The 22827-nt window shown below is 47.9% G+C and overlaps 2 protein-coding genes across 2 annotated transcripts; both read left to right on the forward strand.

The window, feature by feature from the left end:
* Nucleotides 1-5049: 5049 nt before the first annotated feature.
* Nucleotides 5050-10697, forward strand: smu1a (SMU1 DNA replication regulator and spliceosomal factor a). The gene is made up of 12 exons (XM_086222761.1): nucleotides 5050-5188; nucleotides 5987-6197; nucleotides 6328-6480; nucleotides 6708-6818; nucleotides 6967-7095; nucleotides 7183-7302; nucleotides 7824-7940; nucleotides 8227-8354; nucleotides 8477-8603; nucleotides 8698-8865; nucleotides 9092-9244; nucleotides 9758-10697. Exons 1-12 carry the CDS (start codon nucleotides 5163-5165, stop codon nucleotides 9854-9856), a joined length of 1542 nt encoding a protein of 513 aa, XP_086078887.1. The 5' UTR covers nucleotides 5050-5162; the 3' UTR covers nucleotides 9857-10697.
* Nucleotides 10698-12059: 1362 nt separating this feature from the next.
* Nucleotides 12060-22822, forward strand: LOC147251532 (putative carboxypeptidase X1). Its single transcript, XM_086222318.1, has 14 exons — nucleotides 12060-12373; nucleotides 15225-15334; nucleotides 15459-15598; nucleotides 15742-15826; nucleotides 17629-17788; nucleotides 17876-17967; nucleotides 18501-18624; nucleotides 20352-20548; nucleotides 20629-20808; nucleotides 20957-21154; nucleotides 21232-21328; nucleotides 21577-21716; nucleotides 21848-21950; nucleotides 22275-22822. The coding sequence occupies exons 1-14, from the start codon at nucleotides 12094-12096 to the stop codon at nucleotides 22577-22579; spliced, it is 2211 nt and encodes a 736-aa protein (XP_086078444.1). The 5' UTR covers nucleotides 12060-12093; the 3' UTR covers nucleotides 22580-22822.
* The last annotated feature ends 5 nt before the right edge of the window (nucleotides 22823-22827 follow it).

A 22827-nucleotide genomic window follows, 5' to 3' on the forward strand; every position in this document is an offset into this window, starting at 1 on the left:
ACTGGGTGACGAAGAGCCTTGTTTCTCTGACCAGGTGGTTGTCAGTGGAGGATGTTGGGAGGATGCCACATACTTTTGGGGTTTTTTTCCTTCTCGCATACACCAGTTTTGAAATCATGGTTTTAGAAGGTCCAAATCGAAAATGATGGGTTTGTGAGTCCTGGGAGTGCAACAACTTTGCGTGTTTACATCCCATCAGCTAGCTTTGTTCCACTCCAAGAGCACGCGTTAATTAAACCACCACGGATGAATCTATACTATTATTGGATTCTCTCTGCCGGTGACTGTCCCGCGTGGGTCGCAGTCCCCTGTGCTTCATGCATTGGTGCGGCTCAGTTTGCTGTGATGGGAAAACAATACAATAAAATCCCTGACAAAAGATGTGAAAATTGCACCTGAATTGCTCTCCTTCCCTCAGGAACGCATCTCTCTCAGAGGAGACTGACAGAAGATGGATTTACTTCTTATTATGCTTGTGCATACCAATGAGTGAGGCCGGGGAATCAATAAGTCCTCTGGAAGAGTGCAAGGCCCACACAAACACATGGTCGAGCTTCAAAAATAAACAGAGCGGTCGAAGGATCCGCCTCCTGTCTTCTGTATAAATTATTAGATAGTTACTAAGAAAATTACCACATTAATTAACTGCAAATAGCCTCCCTCTGTCTCCTCAGCTTTGCATAATACCCTCATTCCAGCCTGCCAGGTCTGCCTACTGTGCGTTGAATGAGTTTCTGAACACAATAAGGTGTTAATTGTAGGCCTCAATAGAACGATAAGAGCCTTCGTGTCGCTCCGCACCTTAGAACCTCATCCCAGTTACGGAGGGAGGAGGTTGCTAAAGCCACTCAAACAGACCCACCCCTGAGCTGCTGCGGTCATCACGGTCAAGCAGGAAGCGGCTAACAGCCCTGACTGATGTAGATTTTGGACTCAGAACATTTAGTCCAACGCAACCCCTCGGAAAAATGCACGTCAAACCCAAATGCGTGACGTCAGAGCAGCAGAAGTGAAGGTCAGCCCAACCCTTTCAAGACCACACCCGATGCTGACATTCAAGGCTTCCAGTTATGTGAGATTATGAAGATTCTCATTGTTAGTTCAGAAACGGCTCTTCCCGTTCCTGTCTGCTCTCATTTCACATTGTAAGCTAGCAAAGTTTCGTCTCGTCCATCGGCGTCCGATTGTGTCTTACAAGCCACACTTTGATTATTCAGTCCATCAGTGACTTGTTGAGCCAGATATTAACTGCAGCATTGCTACATTCCGAGGTTTTAGCGGTCAGACTCTTTGAAACCTCCCCACAGCCATCACAACCCTCCAAAATACCTCCAAACTCAACTCTATCTTTGGCCCTGATTCCTGCTTTGTTCATCAAACATCTTTGAAGCCCTCCAGTGAGCAACCTGCCACCCCGAGACGCCCCAATTTATAGATGTCTAACATCCGTGAATGCACGCGCTGGAGCCGGCAGATAGACCAGTACTAAAGGGAGAGCTCACCCCGCTCAAAACCATCCACTTGTGTCAGCACTTTGCGGTTGATTTTTCAGTACATGCAGCACAGCCGCATGAGCTTTTCAGCCGACGAGAGGCAGCGGCATTCACCCGGTAAGTGGATAGCCTCTATTTACATTGTCACGGGTACGAGCCCTGCTGCATATCTCTCTTATCCAGACTGCAGGGAGAAGAACAAATATCAGCCCACATGTGTGCTGACTGGAACGCCTCCTTACAGGCACAATCCCATTCCCAGCTTAGTGCTTTATCACCTTGATGACCTATAATTTTTCAAGCGCCAATACAAGCTGCAGTGCCATGAACGAACCGTTGCGGCATCTTTGTAGGGGTTTGTGTACTCGCTCTCCAGTAAGCTGAATGCTAAAATGTTGCTCCTCATTCCTGTTTTTGTGTCAAGAAGATTGAAAATATCAATGAAGGTTTCTCAACCAGCCCCTTTCAGCTTTCTAAGGTGTCCGTTGTGAATAATCGACGTGCCAATAGGACTGACGCTCAGGGCCCGCAAGCAGCCAACAGGGGCTGATCCATCAAGATTTATCGCCTGGATGATGACCCCCGCCCCACCCCACCCCCAGCCTGTTTACAATCCACGTTCAATACCTCTCACACCCACACGCAGACAAGCACAAACACCATCCACCCACCACCACTCGAGGCTCAGAGGCTAACCGACTAGAAGTCAGCCTTCAGCTGAGCAGGCAGCAGACTGATGGACCCGTCATCGACGTCATCGACTCCGGCCACCAAGCAAACGAGACGTCACCAGAACCAAACAAACAAATGAGGCTCAGTTCTTCAAAATTCATAGTTTTTGCTTGGGAGGTTCCCTGCTTCAGCCTGCTGCTGGAACACAGTAGGACAGAGTAATTACGTCATAGTTTTACATCCTGACGAGGAGACGCATCGTGATGCACACAGGCAGCTGCCGGACACACCGCAGAGCAAATCACTCGTTGCAGGGACAGAGCTTTTTAAAACATTAAAAATGTCATCTGGGCCAAATACTCCACTGCTGTTCGTTTGACAGGAACCAAAATTGCACCCAGGTGGGAAAACATGACTAAGAAACTGAAAGGTTCACTAAAGTTGATGTATTATGAGCATTCTGTACGCGAAAGATGGAGAATATTCAGCTCAATTCTCAAAATATCAGGGTTCTGGGGTCTCCTGGGTCCAAGGATCAGAGAGCTTTTGAGATGAGCATCAAAGTGTGCATACGGCGTGTGCATGTGGGGATCAAAGCAGTCCACGATCAAAGATGACAGCATCACAGACAGAATCTGGGCCCTGTGATGACGACGATGACAGGCAAAGTGACTGAGATCAAAGTCGGTGACAGGTTTTGTGACATCAACCTTAAACGATGAGCTCCCCGCTCAATAAAGGGGCGGGGCCATTGGTGTTGTGACATCACAAAACATTAAAGCCATCCAAACAGAATGGGCGCCACTTTGTGCGGGCCATCTCTCCGCTGTTGCGACCTCATAACCTCCTTAATGTGTTTTACAGCAGTGAAAGCAAATTTCCCAGCATTTTCACTCTTTTCCCGATAAAACGGAACCCAAACATGAAACACGGTGGCGCCGCAGTCTTTTCATTTTAGCATTAAGGTGTGTTTGCCACCCTCGTCGTACCTCGGCTCCTCACAGTCTCACCTTTTGGATCGTTCATCCCTCGAACAAGTCGTGGTTCCGCATGGATTTTCTGTTGTTGTCAGAGCAGCGAGTTCTCAATGTGGCCAAGTGATCATTTCAGTTTAGCATTTTGAATGACTGAGCTTTGTTTCCATGAGAACACAAGAGACTGGAGTAGTGAGGATCGTGCCAAAACAGCACGAGTGTGTGAAGGCTCAGACGCACTCAACTGCAGTTCTCTGCTGGTACTTTGCAGGATACTTGACAGACTTGAGAATGTCAGGATTTGGACGTACGGCATCGAATGCAACATTTCCAATGGCAGTATAGAGTGTTTGTTGGCTTGACAACGTTTTCAAATTGAATTCGTTCATGCCACTGTCCTCCGGATCTCAGCGGGAGGGAGGAATTTTGGCGTTTTCTGAAAACGTTTGTTTAATTCTTGACCAATCACGGAAATCCTATGTTTCTTTGTGGTGGTAATGTATTATAATTATGATGGGAAAGGGTAAGACTGGCACCTCGCATAAATTTAGAATCTCCTTTGTTTTTCGTCTCAGAAAGGACGAGATGACTATATTACAGCCTTTTATATCGCTGTCATTCTTCCAGCGCCGCGGCGTCTCCCTCATTGAGGCATTCTCCCAGCAGCCTCTGCTTTGTCATGCCAGAAGACGGTGAAATTCTATTGACGTCTCCCTCCTGCTCTTGTGTTAATATATTCAGAGTGACTGCGGTGTTGTGGTTTTGTGAGAAAATACCAACCCTTCCCTTCCCATCCCCTCTGCTGCGCCTCCTCATCTCTTCCCAATATATTCCTCCATCTGCAAAGGCAAATGAAACGGAGTCTGCTGTGTTCTCAGCGCCAAATCCATTTCCAGTGTGAAGGGGCTCATGGTGGGATTATGTCATGATTACCCAAAACAATCAAACCCAAACATGGGACTGCAGACTGGAGTGGTGCTGCTCTGAGTATCATCATCATCATAACCTTGAAAGACCTTCACTGGCAGAGAGGGGAGAGTCAAGAGGGCCGAGGAGCCAGAGACGTGGAGCTAGCGCCTCCTCTTGGTGCTTCTCTAAAACAACAAGGATCGGCAGTGAAAAGAGGGGAACTGAGCAAAATTGCACCTCTGAAGGTCTCGCTCTCCATGACAAATACTCGTGATGGTCAGAACCATGGGTTTCAGACTGACATCTCACTGAATTTTAAAAGAAAAACAAATATTTGTCACAGTGTCAGATCTGATTTATCAGTTTATTTATTTTCCTTCTTATTTATCTTTGTAGATAATCTGTCAATATGTACATTCGTAAATGAATATGTAAATAAAAAGATGTTTACACAAGAAACTGGCTGATTGGTGAGGGCATGAGTTTCCACAGTATGTTAATTTACCAAACAAGCTTATGATTTAAAGAAGGATGTTGATGGATGAATAGTAATTACAAAATAATTGAGACAGGGTCTTCCTGATCCTTTTCACACGTGTTGTTTCAGTGTTTGATTTTCCACTATTACTATTTTTATTTTGGCATTTTCAAAATAAAGGATGGAATCAATCAAAAAGGGTGAACTCTGGGACCAATCACTCAGATCAGGTGCCAATATTCACAATTATGTTAAATTCCACATTATTTTTTAATGGAAAATTGTGAAGAAATTCTTCTGGTGACAGATTAATAATTTGTGATGCAGAAAACGTAATTCAGGGAAAGAATCCCGTTTTGAAGAACAAAGAGAAGTCCAGACACACAGAACTAATAGTTGTGGGTGGTTGCATTCCTTCTCTTCCCGTTAATTTCTCATCTCTGTTCACCAACGACTGTATTTAAATGTCACCAACTGTCTTCTTGATCTTGCAGGTGTGTGCGTTTTGTGGACAGACCTTTATTATGAAAGTTCAACATGACACTTTCAGCGAATACTTCCGGGTTACGTCTGTCCTGCGTGTGTATCCTGCAGACTGTGTAGCATCTGCTAGCTGTTGTTTGGAAATAAATCATCATGTCTCTGGAGGTTGAATCTGCAGAGTGAGTCGCTCAACGATTACTTTCCAATTTTAGGACATTTGCTAAATAAATCCTGCGCTTCTTTCATTTATTTTTCAATCATTTTTTTTTTTTTTTTTACCGAAGTGAGGCCTGTTGCTTCCTCCGCTGCATCACCGGGGGTTAGCGACCTTAGCTAAGCTAACCAGCTAAAGTTTACCCCTGTTATAGGCTCTTTCTACCGTAGCGAGGAAAGCATTCTCCGAGTAATCTCACCACTTCTTTAGTTCATTAATTTCTCGTCTGTTTCAATTTTTAAAGCGCTCCGTTTGAAATGAACAGAATTTAAAGCTCGGCTCTAGTTAGCATAAATCGGTAATTTTAGCATTAGCTAACCCCTTACTCCTAATTCTCATTCTCAAATGGACAGACAGACGTTTTTGACCTGCAATTGTGATACTCTCGAACGGAACCCTCAGTTTTGTCCTCATCTTCTTTCGTCAAACGAGTCATGTACCTCGTAAAGTGGGCAGGTCGTGGCAGACGAGCCAGAATGTTTTCCTCATTGGGTTTTAACTGGGAGTGTTAGCATGGTGTGTTAGTGGTCTGTAACCGTTGTGTCAGTGTTGTACCACGTCGATTGTTAACCTGTTGCTGCTGCAGCAAGACTGAAGAGCCCAGGAAGAATAAATTCGTGACTCCTAACTGATGTGAAGGATTTCCGACCTGTTACTTCATCCACCTGGGATCCGTGTTGCGTGTGTCTGTTGCTGTGGAATCAGCCTCTCTACTCGTCTTCTGGTTGATCTTAATTTTCCTCCACGTTGTTGTGTTTCCCAGCGTGATCCGTCTAATAATGCAGTACCTGAAAGAAAACAACCTGCACAGGACTCTGGCTACTCTCCAGGAGGAGACCACCGTGTCTCTCAACACAGTGGACAGTATCGAGAGCTTTGTGGCAGACATCAACAGCGGCCATTGGGACACGGTCCTGCAGGCCATCCAGTCCCTCAAGCTCCCAGACAAAACCCTGATAGACCTCTATGAACAGGTGACCATGATTACTGTTGTTGCATGAATCTTCAACTTCTTTTCAGAAATCTGCAAACTGAATAAATGTCAGATTTCCTGACCCTGCAGTCACGTTTCGTGTCATCATCTGGGGGTGTTTTCTTGACCAGGTGGTGTTGGAGCTGATCGAGTTGAGAGAGCTGGGTGCTGCACGTTCCCTTCTCAGGCAGACTGACCCCATGATCATGTTGAAGCAGACCCAGCCGGAGAGATACATCCACCTGGAGAACCTGCTGGCTCGCTCCTACTTCGACCCCAGAGAGGTGAGCGAGATGTGTTCACCCATGTGATGAGTTGTTGCGAAGACACCAGGTGAAGTGTGGTAACGTTCAGAGCGGTGTAGTAGACGTGCCTGAATGCCAGGTCTTCTGTTTCTGGAACCTTCTGATTTTTTCTGTTTGTTCTTGACAGAAAAACACCAAGTTTGGGTAGTTAGTGCTTTTTGTTCAGTGTATTACTGGTCGTAGTTTCATGTATCCTTGACCTCCAGGCCTACCCAGATGGCAGCAGTAAGGAAAAGCGGCGGGCAGCCATTGCTCAGGCCCTGGCAGGCGAGGTCAGCGTGGTGCCCCCATCTCGTCTCATGGCTCTGCTGGGACAGGTGAGACATCAGGAAACCTGCTGGCTCCATCAGTGGGGCAGTGAGAGCCTAAACCCAAACATAAAAATCCTGTAGAATTTTGCCTTTTGACTCCCTGTAAAGTTTTCATCAAGCAAAGTGGATGTTGATGACTGTGTGCACTCCTCAGTCTCTGAAGTGGCAGCAGCATCAGGGTCTCCTGCCCCCTGGAATGACCATCGACTTGTTCAGGGGTAAAGCTGCTGTGAAAGATGTAGAAGAAGAACGCTTCCCCACGCAGCTCAGCAGACACATCAAGGTACCTGCTCAGTCCCGAAGTCTTCATGCTGGGATCAAACCAGTCTGGAATCTCACCCAGATGTGCTGACGCTTCTGTCCTTCACAGTTTGGTCAAAAATCTCATGTGGAGTGTTCACGATTCTCCCCTGACGGTCAGTACCTGGTCACTGGCTCCGTGGACGGCTTCATCGAGGTTTGGAACTTCACCACTGGCAAAATCAGAAAGGTAACCAATGGCAACCAAGAACCAGTCAGTGATTTGGAACACGTTGCCCTTTTTAAAGGGCTCACAAATGAGAGTAAATGCATGTTGAGGTTACAGCTCAGCTGAGTTTGGCCTCTGAAGTTAAAGCTTTTTTTGGCTCATCAGTTTATGGTGTCATGGATGATCCGTATTGATTCACTGAAACAGGAAGGGGAGCGGCTTTAGCCTGCCTGGCTTATTTCCAGCTGTGGGTCCCTGCCACTGACTAGAGGCAACCTAATGTTCTGAAGCCATTGCTTATGAGAAAACAGTAGAAAAATAGGAGACAGTGCAGAAGAGGCAGAAGATAAAATGAGAATGCAGTCACAGGATGTACAAGTACTGTATAAAATACTTTAGCTGTTCTGTGAATACTAGTGGAGCGATTCAACTGTGGTTCCAATTTTCTGGAAATGAAATTGTGCATCTCTGTGTGAAAGTGGCTCACGTCCTGTATATTCACGTTTGGCTCGACTAAACCTTACTTGTACTTTGTCCTACAGGATCTGAAGTACCAGGCTCAGGATAACTTCATGATGATGGACGACGCCGTGTTGTGTATGTGCTTCAGCCGGGACACGGAGATGCTGGCCACCGGAGCCCAGGACGGAAAGATCAAGGTAGAGGAGAAATTCTTAACTTCACTTCTAGAACATTTGCTACTCGGCTTCCAGCGTGTACATCTAGAGCATCTCATGTAGAATACAGGTAAAAAAACAGGGCTCACTTTCATTATATTGCAATATATTTATACTACATAAGTTTACTCAGTATTCAAATGTTCTCCTGTTGTACAAACATTTTATCTCAGACAGCAAGTTAATAAACTGACACTGTATTCAATTGACAGGAAGCAAGTTCAAACACCACAACAATGAAAGTGTGTGTGTGTGTGTGTGTGTGTAGGTCTGGAAGATCCAGAGTGGTCAGTGTCTGCGGAGGTTTGAACGCGCTCACAGTAAAGGAGTAACGTGCGTCAGTTTCTGTAAGGACAGCAGCCAGCTTCTCAGCGCCTCCTTCGACCAGACCATCAGGTAAATCTGAACAGACACGTTCACGCTTCGTCCGCCAGTTCAAGTATCCACAGTTCTCCTAATTGCTAATAAACTCCGGTTCTGTTGTGAAATTTCTCTGTGTTTGTGTGATCTCGCGTCAGAATCCACGGACTGAAGTCAGGTAAAACTCTGAAAGAGTTCCGAGGTCACTCCTCGTTCGTTAACGAGGCCACCTTCACTCCAGATGGCCACCACATCATCAGCGCGTCCTCTGACGGCACCGTGAAGGTAACGGCACCGCGAACGTCTCACCGTGACCGAGTGTCTCCTCTAAGTTCAGGCCTCGTAATGATCGGCCTGTTTTCCTCGGGTGCTTCTGCAGGTGTGGAACGTGAAGACCACCGAGTGCTCAAACACCTTCAAACCTCTGGGCACGTCTGCCGGCACGGACATCACGGTCAACAACGTCGTCCTGCTGCCCAAGAACCCCGAACACTTCGTAGTGTGTAACCGCTCCAACACGGTGGTCATCATGAACATGCAGGGACAGGTGAGTGCTGCTCGTTCCATGCTGGAACACACACTGCTACATCCTGACGTTTCAAAGCCATACAAACAATCATGGACACTTACTGGTAAAAATGTTTCCAACAGTTTGGCTGCAGTCACATGATAGAAATGTCACCAACACGTCCGGTCAACATCCTCTGTCAGACGTGAGCTCAGCCAGATTAGCACCGGAACCAATTTGGGTTCTTTGTTGTGTGTCTGTGCAGATCGTGAGGAGCTTCAGCTCCGGTAAGAGGGAAGGAGGTGACTTTGTGTGCTGCACCCTGTCGCCCCGTGGCGAGTGGATCTACTGCGTGGGAGAAGACTTTGTGCTCTACTGCTTCAGCACAGTCACCGGCAAGCTGGAGAGAACGCTGACGGTAGGTTGCATTCATTGGAGCCTCCGCCAACGTCCCAGCACGTTCGGAAAGTGCAGCAGAAACTCTGGCGAGTCGCTAGTTCACGAAACTCATTTTTCTTCTATGTTTTTTTTTCTTTGTGTGCTGGGATTATTGTTCAGTGTATCAAACAGTAATTGTAGCCGCTTTCCCGTCTGGCCTGGTCAGTGCATCAACAGTGCATCATCAGTGAGATAAACCGAGGGTGGAGGGTTGGAAACCTCCGTCCTATGGTTTTATTCAGGGTGCTCAGTCACACGAGCAGGAATGATTTGTGAAACTGAGCAGTGTCCCTTCACGCTCTGTGTGCTCGGACCGGGCCGCACCGCTCCTAATCTGTCAACTTGAATACACACCGACAAAGTCTGGCGGTTGTGCGTGCTGGACCTCCTCGGCGGTCGGCAGGTGTCTCCATGGTGACGCCTTGATGACACCAGCGGCACCCATTGCAGCCAGTCGTGACGGCGTCTTACTGGTGTCTCATCCCCTCTGCAGGTCCATGAGAAGGACGTGATTGGCATCGCCCACCACCCGCACCAGAACCTCATCGGGACCTACAGTGAGGACGGTCTGCTGAAGCTGTGGAAGCCCTGAGGTGTCGGTGGTCGCGTCCTCACTCAGCAGCTGCTCTCTGGACTCTCAGCCTCACTTTCTCTCCAGTTGTTAGTTTCTTCCGTCTCGCTCGGCTCTGGGCCGGTCACTCCCAGGTCAGTGTGGACGGCGAGCTCAGGATGTTTCACGCCTTCAGAAGCTCGTTCACACTTAAGGTTTTGACAGTGAAGCCGCTAACAGCTGAGTACTGATAAGTGAAGAGTTTGAGCCTTCAGCTCAACCTGAGGGTCTCAGAACCGGTTCCATCGGTCCCACAGAGAAAGCATCATTGTGCTTTACTTTTATACCATCAGTGAAATAGGATTCATGTTCAGCCGGTGGATTCGATGTTGGAGAGGAAGGTGGAAACCACCGGTTTGACTCATCCGTCTGGAACGTTTGACGCTCTGCTGCGTAACACCTGAGCTCAGGTGGGGGTGCAGACACTAGACTCACTTCAAAATTCCTCTCTCTCTTTTTTTGTAAATATATTTTTTATTAGAATTGTTTTCCTAGAAGACCTGGTTAAATAGTGTTGGGTTGTGTGTCTTATTCCATTTGGGTGGTGAGGACAAAAACAGAAGGATTTTTTTCTGAAGTTTTTCACCTCTGAACTGATGAAACTCCCCCGTGGCTTCGGGGGCAAGAATACATTTCAGTTTTCTCACGTCTTCGTGTTGTTTTCTCCACGCTGGGTTTCTTTCGTCACGTCCGTTGGTTCTCTTCTTGAAACTAATGGTTCTCCGCAGTTCAGGCCTGGATGAATTAGCAGTAACACACCCGTGTCATGTTCATTCTCGATGTGATTGCTCTTTTCTGTGCCATTAAAACTATTTAACCAGAATGCTGAAGTGAAGCGAGCATCTTTATACCTGGAATATCCCAAAAAGTAATCTGAAAAATCATGAATAAGGTTTCCTGAAAGCATCAGAGCCCCAGACATCACTCAGAAGGCATTCCTCCAGTTCTCTCAGACATGATGAGGTCCGGTGCGAGCGCCTCCAGCCAGGCGTGCTTCCTCCTGGACTATGAAGAGATTTGCAAGTTGACTGACTTTCGTTGCTGAATAAACGCTGGTGGGACGGTTGTTGGTTCAGCAGCTCTGCAGGGAGATCCATCAGGTCAGCCGGTACACTCGCACCAGGGATCCAGGAACTCCTTCAAAATAAAAGCACCTAACCCTCAGGAATGTTTGAGTTTAGCGTTCAGACATGGATCACCTGAGTGAAACCAAAGCTGTTAAATAGTTAGACTCAGCTTCTTTATCTATACTTTGTTAAAAAAAAGTGCATTCTTTCTTACTTTTTGCAATCATAATTTATTAGAAATTCCTTGTTATAAACTTTTAAGTTCTGAGTTTAGCCACTCAATGTGTTTATTTATTTTTTATTATTATTATTTATTTTTCATATATAAAACTGCTCCTCCTCATTATTGTGTTTCCACTGTGCAGGTAATGATGTATCTGTATTTCTTACGAAGTAAATTAATGGTCATTTCTGTGAAAAGGACGAGAAATCCAGTAAGTTCCAATTTCCCAGGTTGGAGATGTTGTCTTGAGTTCAGAACTTCAGTGCACTCAGTTTGCCATCACATGAGAAGAAAGAAGCTATTTTCCCCACATATAAGAATCTGGGATCTGGAAATATGAAACTGGAAAAGTCATGGAATTGGAAAATTTCCAGGCCTGGAAAATATTTGGGATGAAAAAAAGCCAAACTTTCAATCTGTTTATTTTCATGCCTGCACAGACATTTAAGTGGAAACGCGGTCATGACTTTTATTTCCTAAAAATGCGCGATAAAGTTATGGAAAATGTATCAAAACACACACACACACTCACACTAGATGAAGCAATGATCCTTTTAAAACTGAAAAACAAGTTGAAACGATCGTGTGTGTTGTTTTGCACCACAAAGACCTTCCTTGTGTGTGGAGTCTGCAGGCTGGGAGCTCCTTGGTCTTTAACCTTTCACAACGATTGCAGCTCCTGTGATTCGGTCCGGATCAGGAGTTTGGTGGAATTGTGATCAGTTTTGCCGCTCTCCTGCTCGTCCTGCTTTGCTTTTGGTGGAGTTGATTTCTAACTGCTTTGGTCTTGACCTCATTTTGTATAAATGCGTGTTTTATTTTGGAAAACCTGTGACAGGAAGTGGTGGTTGTTGCTGGCGGCTTGGCGATGCGGCGGCTCAGAGGGGTTGAATGAGTGTTTAGTGTTCAGGGGATTCTGCAGGGAAAAGATGGCAGCACCTCTGCACCTCACTCTGCTTCTATGTTCTGGTTGGTTTGTCCTGGTGTCATCCAGACCTGCTGGCAACAGCAGCTCCACGCTGAGCCCCGCTGATGCTGCCCCCGCAGCCGAGAGCGTGACTGAGGTTCCTGCCACGGGAGTCAGGAACAGTTCTCGAGAGTCGACAACTAAACTTCCTTCAACCCCTGGAACAACTCAACCTCACTCTCAAGACACCACGGCGAGAGTTGCACCCAAAAAAGAAGAGGAAGAAGGTCCTCTGGAGTTGGGTGAGTGGGGTTCAGGTTTACATTTCTGCCCACTGACTGGACATAATGTCCTGGGAGTAAAATACAGCAAAACCTTTTTGATGCTCCTCTGAAGGGCTTTTTAATTGGAGGCGTAGAGAGGGATCAGGTCTTGTGGTCTGCCTGAGTGCAGTTGCACATGTTACAACTTACTTGAAACATTATTGGGTTCATTACTTTTCCCATAAACAAGTGCAGCCAGCTTGTATCGCTTCAGTTTGATTTGTGAGTCTGACAGGCGACAAACTCAGCAGAGGCTTGTTGTGGGGATCCTTCTCCTCCAGCGTGCCTGTCTGAGAACATCAGGCTGATTTTCAGGGTTCCAGGAAGCTGAAGAACCCTTCACGGTTCCTCAAATCTTTGTAGGTTCTCAGAGTGTAAAAAGCTCTTTGTTGGTCTTTGCATATCTGCGGTCAGGGAGTCAGTGTCCGGGGGGGGGGGGTTCAACATTCTAGCCTGGGTGCAGCTCCTGATGAAAACCAGATGGGATGTGTGATGCCTCAGACAGAACAAACAAGACCCTCACAGCCGGTCGACTTGGTCCTGCAGGCGATGTGTTCAACTTTACACTGAGTTGGAAGAGACGCAAACACTCACAACCACTATTAGCATGAACGCCGTCTCAGCTGCCTGCTGCGGTTCTGGGGATGGAATGGTACTAAGACATTTTTCCAACTGTTACAGGAATTTTAGTTCGTTTTTTTTTTAGATGATGATAATAACACACTGGACATGGAGAGCATTTCTGAATCGCCAAGAGACGCTTTACATTCACAAAAATATCACATTAATCTCTTATTTTGTGTTCCCTGTCAGAGAGATCATGTGATCTCCAGTGTTGGTTTGGTTGAGGAACGCAGATCCACATTGAACAGTCGTTTGACAGGTGATTTGCAGAAAGAGACGTAACTTCGGAGCAATGTTGAGCCCCTCTCCTGTGAGCGAGCATGACCGTCTGGGTAACAACGCACTCTTGGCCATCTCCTGACATAAAAAGGCACCAGAGAAATAGAGACAGCTTCTGCACAGGGTTCATGATTGTGTGTTACACCCCTGTAAGAAATGCGTTCCTCTAAAGGCCCCCACTTCTGGCTAGAGGGGCTGCTGAAGTCCATGTACACCACTCATAGTAGCTGCTTTAACATGGAGATGAGAAATGGAACTTTTCACCTAAATCTGTGCACAAAAACCTGCAAAGTTTTCATGATGCAAAATGGTTAATTTTGCTCTGACACACAGTCAGAAATGTTTGAAGTCTGAAAATCCTGCCCATGTTTCCTTCTGTGCATCGAATGGTCTGCGTTTTTGTAGAAAGGAGAACCATCAGGAGCATTAAAGTAGCAAAGACGGCGAAAACGATCCAGGAGAAACCCAGAGTCACCACCAAGAAGGCGAAGGTTGTTAGGAAAGCCAAGCCTCAGGTGAAAAAAAGGGTCAGCCAATCAGTGAGCGAGGAGGCGGTCCCACGTATGTATGTAGCCCTCATATACAGCATGTCCATCACACAGGGATCAGGTGTCAGACGCGAATCGTTCTGCACCTGTGGGTCTCAGTGTCGGTCCGATTCTGCTCTACTGAGCCTCACAGAAACATCAAAGAGAGCTTTGAACTCTTTGCTGGATTAACCTTCATTAACCCCTGCACCTGATCGGGGGTGCTGATGGCAGACATGCTGTATATTAGACTCTGGAGGAAGCAGTCATGCTACTAAACCACGAGGACACTGGGATTCCTCAACGATCACGATTTTTACGTCACATTTCCATTCACATGAAACCAAAGGTACCTCATCACGATGGTAATCCTGCGTGATGTCTATCCCAGTGGCCTTTGACCTGTCAACAACTTGTTTCCTTTTTCCAACCTTGACATTTGCAGACAATTCCTCAAGATGCTGCTGAGAAATTGCGCTCATGTGACCTTTGACCACTTGAATCTTTCCAGTTCTTCCTGGAGTCCCAGTGGAGGTCAGAGCCGGATGTGAGCAGATATTTTATGAATGTTTAACGATCATAGGATGGACGCACTGACGGCCTGAAAGCATAACGTCTCTGTTGTCTGGGGCGTCATTGGTCGACAACAAAATCCGACATCGCTGTCTTCTGTTGGCGCCGTTCCCGGTTTGCCGAGCGTCAGCTTCAGTGCTCTCAGAGCAACTGGTCATTGAGACGCAGCTCAGCAGAGATCCTGCAGGCCTACAAGGCAAAAGGGGGGACTAAAGAGCACTTAGGTTTTGTCCTCTTGAGTGCTGCTGCCATACATTGGCCTGACGCTCAAGACCCTCCGGCAGCCGGTGAAGCTTCCTGGCAGGAAGAGGCAGCATGAATGCTGCGGTCTGCAGACAACGAGAGTCTGTCTGAGGCTTCAGTGCAGCAGCAGAGGAGGCTTAAAGAGGCCTCGCCCTGGTAACGAGGACCGCTTCCTCTCCTCCGCTCTGCCTTCATTGTCCTCATAACCTGCTCCTGTGACTGTCAGTGTTGGAAAAGTCAGCAAGTAAAAATTGCAACACTAGGAATGATGAATTTCTGGAGGTCAGCCCAGGAGCCTGTGAGGCTATCATGAATGGCTCTGGACTCTCGGTGCAGGTGGAGGTGGTGGAGAGTGTTGACCGGCACCCACAGTCGTTCATGTGCTTTCCCATTAACAGTCCATCTCCTGTATGGAATCGCTGGGATTTGTAGTTCCACCTTCATTCCTTTATCGATTCCTCTCTTTTGACTAATTTCTCTTCACTCGCCGGCCACTGAGAGTTGATCTTGCAAACTCTCCAGTCGAGAGGTGAAGTGAAGCTGACTGCATGATGTGGCACTTAACCGCCTGTTGACTGTCTCAGAATGTCCTCCGCTGGGTCTGGAGTCACTCAAGGTCAAAGACATTCAGCTGAGAGCGTCGTCCTACAAGCGCCGGGGTCTGGGTCCTCACCGCGGCCGGCTTAACATCCAGGTAACCGCACAGACCGACAGAAAGCTGCTTTACCACGTGCTCCTGACATGACATCAGTGTGTGTGTGTGTGTGTGTGTGTGTGTGTGTGTGTGTGTGTGTGTGTGTGTGTGTGTGTGATGGCAGTCCGGTACGGAGGACGGGGACATCTATGACGGCGCCTGGTGCGCTCAGCACAGAGACAAGCATCAGTGGCTGGAGGTGGACGCGCTGAGGCTGACTCGCTTCACCGGGGTCATCCTGCAGGGTCGCAGCTCCATCTGGAGGTGGGTGTGAATGTGATGGAGCAGAATTTAATCTCAAGCAGGAAACAGCAAGTTCTCTATGATGATTGTCCAGTTTGTTTTCTGTCTCATCAGTGTCACATGATGGGACATTTACTGTGAAACTCCTCGTGTCTCCCTCACAGCTGGGACGTGGTTCACAGCTACAAGGTGCAGTTCAGTAACGACTCGCTGGCCTGGGAGCCTTGCATGAACGGGACCCAGGAGGCGGTGAGTTCAGCCGCTGCTTGTCCTGCATTTAAATGAAGTGTGGAGCTGAGGGAGAGGGACCGTCGTGGAAAATGAACTAAATAAACTGAGGATCTTCCCCTTCATGTTTATTGATTCATGGAGGTTTGGAAACGCTTCACAACACGTGTCACATGTGACACAATCTTCCAGCCACACAACAGCTCGCTGGTCTGAAACCTGGCTTGTTCTGACATTCTAGCATGAGGGTTTATGTCTCAGTGACTTCTAAAACCACAAAAACCTCCCATAGACAGTAAATGCATTCAAGATCTTTCAGTCAAAGAATCGGGAAGAAAACAGAACGGGATGCATCCGTACCCTGAGTGTGACGAGAGTTCAAACGACACTAAACACCACAAATGAGGAATGACGTGCTAACAAGTTATTAGGGCTTTCAGAAGTCTGTGACACAGAATTACAGTCGACAGACGGAACTTACTGCTGGCCCTCCCACGAAAGACGTGCTACTCCACATTTCTCTGTTTCTGCAGAGGAGGAACGGTGTGACGCTCTTCAGACGGAACACCTTTGATTTCCTTTTTGGCATCTCAGTCGCTGAAATTGCTTCATTTCAACTAACCACTGTCTCCGTCGAGCTGAAATTCATTCTGCAGATGTTTAATGCCCGCATGTGGAATAAAGTCCGAACGGGAAAGTCATTATGGTCTCGCCACCACCGGCCCAACCGGGCCTGCAGAGGAACATTTGACAAGTAAAGGATTATCCGCTGCTTGTCGGGGTTTGATGAGAGAGACGGTCCTACTGAATCAGTGACAGTCAATAATGTTTCTACTGGTCGTCAGGAGCAACAGCAGGTGGTAAGAATGTAATCTGATTGCATGCCACCTTCATTTCAAATGTATGAAGCCCAACCACCGTTTGGTTATTCACGCTGCCAAAATGAGGTCAGGAGTGCTGCAGCCTTGGTCAAGTTTGTTTAGTCGACTGGGTTTTTTTTTTTTGCGTGTTTGCTCAGCAGCAGCTGACTGTGAAGCGTCAATCATGTCGAAAACTGCCAGCATTTAGCAAGTCGAAAGGAGTGAAAATAAGGAGGATACACAGAACAAGGTGCCAAACCAAAGCCCAAAATCCTGATTTGTGATGGTGTTAATTTCATGAATGAGACTTATTTATGCCCCGACCAGCAATGGCAGTGAGCCACAGTTGTTACGCTGTTGGCTGGCCGTCCGATTGAGAGTTGCACCAAATTTGGCACAAGCATTCCCCTCAAGTAAAGGATGAACTGAAAAGATTTTTGCGGTCAAAGGTCAAGGTCGCTGCGAAAGGCACGTTGAGGTATTTTTTTTGCCAAAGTTCTCTGGCTGAATTTTATTTGCCTTATTTTCTTATTCTGCATCCTAAACCTCCTTTTGTCTTAATCTATCCATCCCTCCATGTTCTCCCTCTTCTCCTGTTCAGGGTGGTGGGGGTGGAGCCTATCCCAGCAGCCTTCCCCCTGGACAGGTCACCAGTCCATGGCAGGGCCAACACATATAGACAGACAACCATTGGCTCTCCCAGCCACGCCTACGGTCAATTTAGAGTCTGGATTAACCTGGTCCCTCTTGATGTCTTTGGACTGTGGAGGAAGCTGGAGTACCAGAGAGAACCCAGCAGGAACAGGGAGAACATGGAGACTCACCCAGAAAGACCCCGTGCTCCAGCCGGGGCTCCACCCACAACCTTCTTGCTGGGGGGCCACAGGGAGGACCACTGCTCCACCGGGCCACCCCTTTTGTCTTAATATTCTTAGTATTTCTCTATGTTTGTGTGTGTTGCAGGTGTTTGAGGGGAACCAGGATGCAGAGACACCCGTCCTCGCTCTTTTTAACAAGTCCACAGTGGCGCGTTACATCCGCATCAACCCGCAGAGCTGGTACCAGAACGGGTCGCAAGGGGACATCTGCCTGAGAGCTGAGGTGCTGGGCTGCAAACTTCCAGGTACAAGACGCCAACAGCAGGAAATGTTTCTTTTTTTAAATCCATTTGTAAGACTACATTTACCAACCCACCTTCCCAATTTTATAGATCCCAATAATATCTATGCATGGCAGACGGAGCCCACCGAGTCCAGGGACAAACTGGACTTTAGACACCACAACTATAAGGAGATGAGGAAGGTGAGCTGTCGTTATCAGTGCTCATAAGATCAGTTGATGGATCTCAATAATCTGAAAGAAGCTTCTGAAGAAAATGTCCAGAAGCTCCCAGTTGGCGGGCTCTGGTTCCAGCGCGGCCACAAGCAAACATGAGGGCAGTTGCCACTCTGCTGAGGCGGCGTCCTCACTAGGCTGCTACTACCTGCGGTCTGTTTGGAGATGCCGTCCTGCGCCTGATGGTCAGCAACCGTCCGTGCACAGACTCCCATTCCACAGTGTACAGCCCTTCAACAGTGAAGGAGGAACTACACGTTTGTTCACCGCAGCCAAGAAACTCAGCAGCTTTGTGGGAAAAACTCTTCCCGTGTCTCACAGAGACCAGCTGACTGCTAGTGAGCTTAGCACAAAGGACGGTAGTGGAAGGGAAGTGCTGGCATAGCGCCACGTTTCATGGACTTATTGGTGCATTTAGATAAATCATGTACCCAATGACTGGCAAAAAATTTAATGATTGCCTTAATTTTTATTGATGACTATCATTTTGTTTTTCCCAGTTGATGAAGTCGGTGAACGAGGCGTGTCCTGACATCACCCGCATCTACAGCATCGGGAAGAGCTACACGGGTCTGAAGCTCTACGTCATGGAGATCTCTGATAACCCAGGAAAACACGAGCTGGGTGAGAGAAGCACAAGCTGTTCTACCGTGGTGCTCAGGTCACCACCTGGGAGCCGTCCATGTTCTATACGGGTCTAGACGGGTCACCAGTCCCTCGCAGGGCCATCAGGAGCAATTAGGGTTCAACATCTTGCTCAAAGGTACTTTGACATGGTCACCAGGGGAAGTGAGGATCGAACCAGCGACCCTTCGGTTGCTAGATGGCCACTCTACTTCTGAGCCATGCCGCCCCTCCACCTGTGAGCTAGAACAACCTCTTTCTTGACCTTTTAAAAAAAAAAAAAAGATCAAATGTCATCTCCTGGGGGGGGGGGGAGGGGGGGCGATGCTGCTTTTGCATCACTCAAAGGTCAAAGGTCACTCCTACCATCGTTTCGTCTGTGTTCCAGTTCTCCAAGCAGCCCCAGACAGTCCAGTACGGAACTATGGAGCAGAGTCCCTCTTCATTTACTCCTGAATTGTACAAATGTTTTATTTGGCCTCCTCAGCTCAGCCCACATGGTAGGAGATTTCCCGCCAAAACTCGGGGCTGTGAAAGCAGCGTGGAGGTGCTGAGGAATCCCACTCATTAAAACTAACGATCGAGTCTCTCCACTCATCCTGCCGTCGCTCTCAGTTGTTCACGTCAGGAAAAAACACAATTAAGGTTGAAAAGTATCCCGGCTCCCCCTCTGCCCCCCTCCCTGCGCTCGTTATGTAACTCCATGAATGGATTTCTCTCAGCTGTAATGTTGCTGCGTGTGTGGAACCTTGTTTGTCTAAAGGTCAAATTAACAGATTTGTACTGCACACGAGCCAAAACAAAATCCTTTTTAATCAAAAGAGGCATTTACTCCCACAGAGGTTTGCTTCATAAGCACTCAGCCAGCAGTAGCCTCTTTTCGCGTTAGGATATAAATACACAGCAGGTGAAAAACTGCAATCAGAATCCTTCTGTACACGAGTATTTTTATCTGTTCTGCTCTCTAAATACGGGGCTCTTCTAGTGCCATTGTTAAACTCCAACTTCACATTCTGCACATGAGCGTACATCCAGAACTCCAAAGCATCTCCTCACACTTGTGCTCCAGAAGCTGGGGAAGGATCTGGATGAACCAGTGAGCCTGCGTTCACAGGCTCCCCCGTAAAACCCTTTTTGAGGAGGACGTGTGAGATTTCAGAGCTGCCTGCCAGCGTAACGTATGCATGCCGGTCAGTGAAGGTCTGGACTGAAAAACACAGAAACCTGTAAGTGTGTGAGAGGCTCTGAGGACTGAGTCTTCGTCCTCGCTGCTTTAAACTGACAGCACGTAAGGATTTTTAGTTTTTTGGTGTTTAAAGGCACAAAGGCACTGCCATTCAGCCCATAATTCACCTTTTACAGTCAGCAGTTCCTTTAACTGCAAGGAAAATGTCAGATAAAGGAAGTAGTAAATAAATCTGATATCTGAATATCAGCTGTCCTTGGCAGAAAGTAATATTTTGGTGGACTAAACCTTTAAACAAGGGTCCTGCAGCATCTGAGGCTGCAGCAAACCAGTACGGGCTGCGTCTGCAGTTAACATCACCAAGGCAACCAGCGGCCGGTTCAGATCCGCTGAGTAGGCTGCTTCTATCGTTGGACTTTGTCCACTCATTTATCCGTGTAATAGTTTTCTCCTCCCTGGGGTTTATCCTTCAAGTCTCTCTCCTGACTGGGGACTCGACTCGTTCCTCTGGAGGAGAAGCTGAAGCGTGTGTTTTCTGCAGGGGAACCCGAGTTCCGTTATGTGGCGGGGATGCACGGGAACGAGGTGCTGGGCCGTGAGCTGCTGCTCAATCTCATGCAGTACATGTGCCAAGAGTACAAGAGAGGCAACCAGCGCGTCGTCCACCTGGTCAAAGAGACGCGGATCCACCTTCTGCCCTCCATGAACCCGGATGGATACGAGATCGCCTTCAAAAAGGTGCCCGGAGCTGCGATTCGTCTGTGAATGTGTTCTGGATCGGTGTCAGGCGCTCAGTCCTGGGTTCCTCTGATTGACAGGGCTCGGAGCTGGCGGGATGGGCCCTGGGGCGTTACAGCTACGAGGGGATTGACATGAACCACAACTTTGCAGACCTCAACTCAGTGATGTGGACCGCCATCGAGCTGGAGACGGACCGGTCCAAACTCATCAACCACTACTTCCCCATCCCTGAGCAGTACACGTCAGAGGACGCATTTGTAGGTTTGAAACGCTTCAAATCTGCTTCAGAGCTTGGTTCTCTTCCTCTGATGACGATTTCATAACAACACAAAAACAAAACGACCGTTTGCTCACCAAGGCCCACCAACGCCGTGTTGTTTCCTCCGTGCTGCTCCGCTGTAACAGGTGGCCTCGGAGACTCGCGCCGTCATCAACTGGATGCAGAACATCCCCTTTGTTCTAAGCGCGAACCTCCACGGTGGAGAACTGGTGGTCACCTACCCGTACGACATGACCCGGGACTGGGCACCCCGCGAGCACACACCCACCGCCGATGACAGCTTCTTCCGATGGTTGGCTACGGTCTACGCCAGCACCAATCAGGTTCACCCTCCACGCCTCTCACTTCACTCCCTGCCCTTTGGACTCGCGCCCTTTTTGACTCGTTCTTGTGTAACCAGGTGATGTCCAACCCAGACCGCCGGCCCTGCCACAACAAGGACTTCACCAGATACAACAACATCATCAATGGAGCCGACTGGCACAACGTACCAGGAAGTAAGAATGTGTGTGTTTCTTCTATGTGAAGCTTCTCATATCCAAACATCATCGTCCTGTTATTTGCCGTTGTTTGGAGTGACATCACTCTCGACTGTGTGATCAAATACCACAACATTTCATCGAGTTTGTAACGCGTTGATTTAAACTTTAAAACTGTCTGATGCGTCAAATTTGGAAAATGAAAATGTTGGACAACACAAAACCCCTGGTAATAAACTGATCATGTTTTTCTTTTGTCCTCGCAGGTATGAATGACTTCAGTTACCTGCACACCAACTGTTTCGAGGTGACGGTGGAGTTGTCCTGCGATAAATTCCCTCACGCCAGCGAACTTCCCATCGAGTGGGAGAACAACCGCGAGTCTCTGCTGGTTTACATGGAGCAGGTCTCGCCGTTTACGTCTGATCCTTTGATGTAGAACCACCCCCACCAGGGTGATGTCACGACTCCTAGAAAAATGCTGCGGTTGGAAAAAACGAAGCACCGATCAAACTCCTGCGTGTGTCTTTCTTGTAGGTTCATCGGGGAATCAAAGGGGTCGTCCGGGATAAAGACACGGAGGCTGGAATTGCTGATGCCATCATTAAAGTCGATGACATCGATCACCATATCAGATCAGGTAGAGTCGGACTTTGACCTTTAGGATATAAAATGTCATCAATTTCTTCTCATGCTAATAGATGTGTGAAAGTTTTTCAGTTTTATAGCCAAAGATTTTGTGTGTGTGAAGTCACAGTGACCTTTGACCTGATCATTTGCACTTCAGTCCTTGTTTGTGCCAAAGTTGGATAAATTCCCTGATGGGTGTTAACAGGCGTGCAAGCAGGGACGTGCGCCCACCTGACCTGCGGCCAGCCCAAACCTGACCCGTAAACCTGACCCATGAACCACCAAATTTACATTCGGTTGATTTAAGTTTATTGTTGTCCACTTTGCTCTGCAGCGGCCGACGGCGACTACTGGCGCCTACTCAATCCTGGTGAGTATCAGGTGACGGCCAGCGCCGAGGGTTACCTGCCGTCGTCCCGCAGGTGCCAGGTGATGTATGACTACTACCCGACCATCTGTGACTTCCGCCTCACCAAAACACCCAAACAGAGGCTCCAGGAGATTCTGGAGAAGGGTGGGAAACTCCCCAAGGACCTGCAGCTCAGGCTGCGGCAGCTACGCCTGCGGAAGCTCCGCGTCACCACCAAGGCCATCAACCAGAGGCGCGCTGGTGCCGCCAGCCGGGCCAAGAGGGTGTGATGATGAGGATGATGAATGATCTGAGAACAAAGCAGGACTTGGTTCTGTTCACTCTGGGTTGACCGAGTCGTGTCACTGACTGTTACCATATCCAGAACCAGCAAAACACACACACTCTCTCTCCACCCTCTGCTGTGGAGCAGCTGAGGACACAGACCTTCATCATATGTTCTTCATGTTCCGGGCAGAGCTGTCCTACCAGCGAGCTCTCATCTTCAGTCCTCACCAATAGAATAAAGAAACTCTGG

This window comes from Aulostomus chinensis, chromosome 13 (assembly GCF_037954235.1).
Source record: "Aulostomus chinensis isolate RoL2024-O1b breed Wild chromosome 13, RoL_Achi_v1.0, whole genome shotgun sequence".
In the NCBI taxonomy this organism is placed as follows: Eukaryota; Metazoa; Chordata; class Actinopteri; order Syngnathiformes; family Aulostomidae; genus Aulostomus; species Aulostomus chinensis.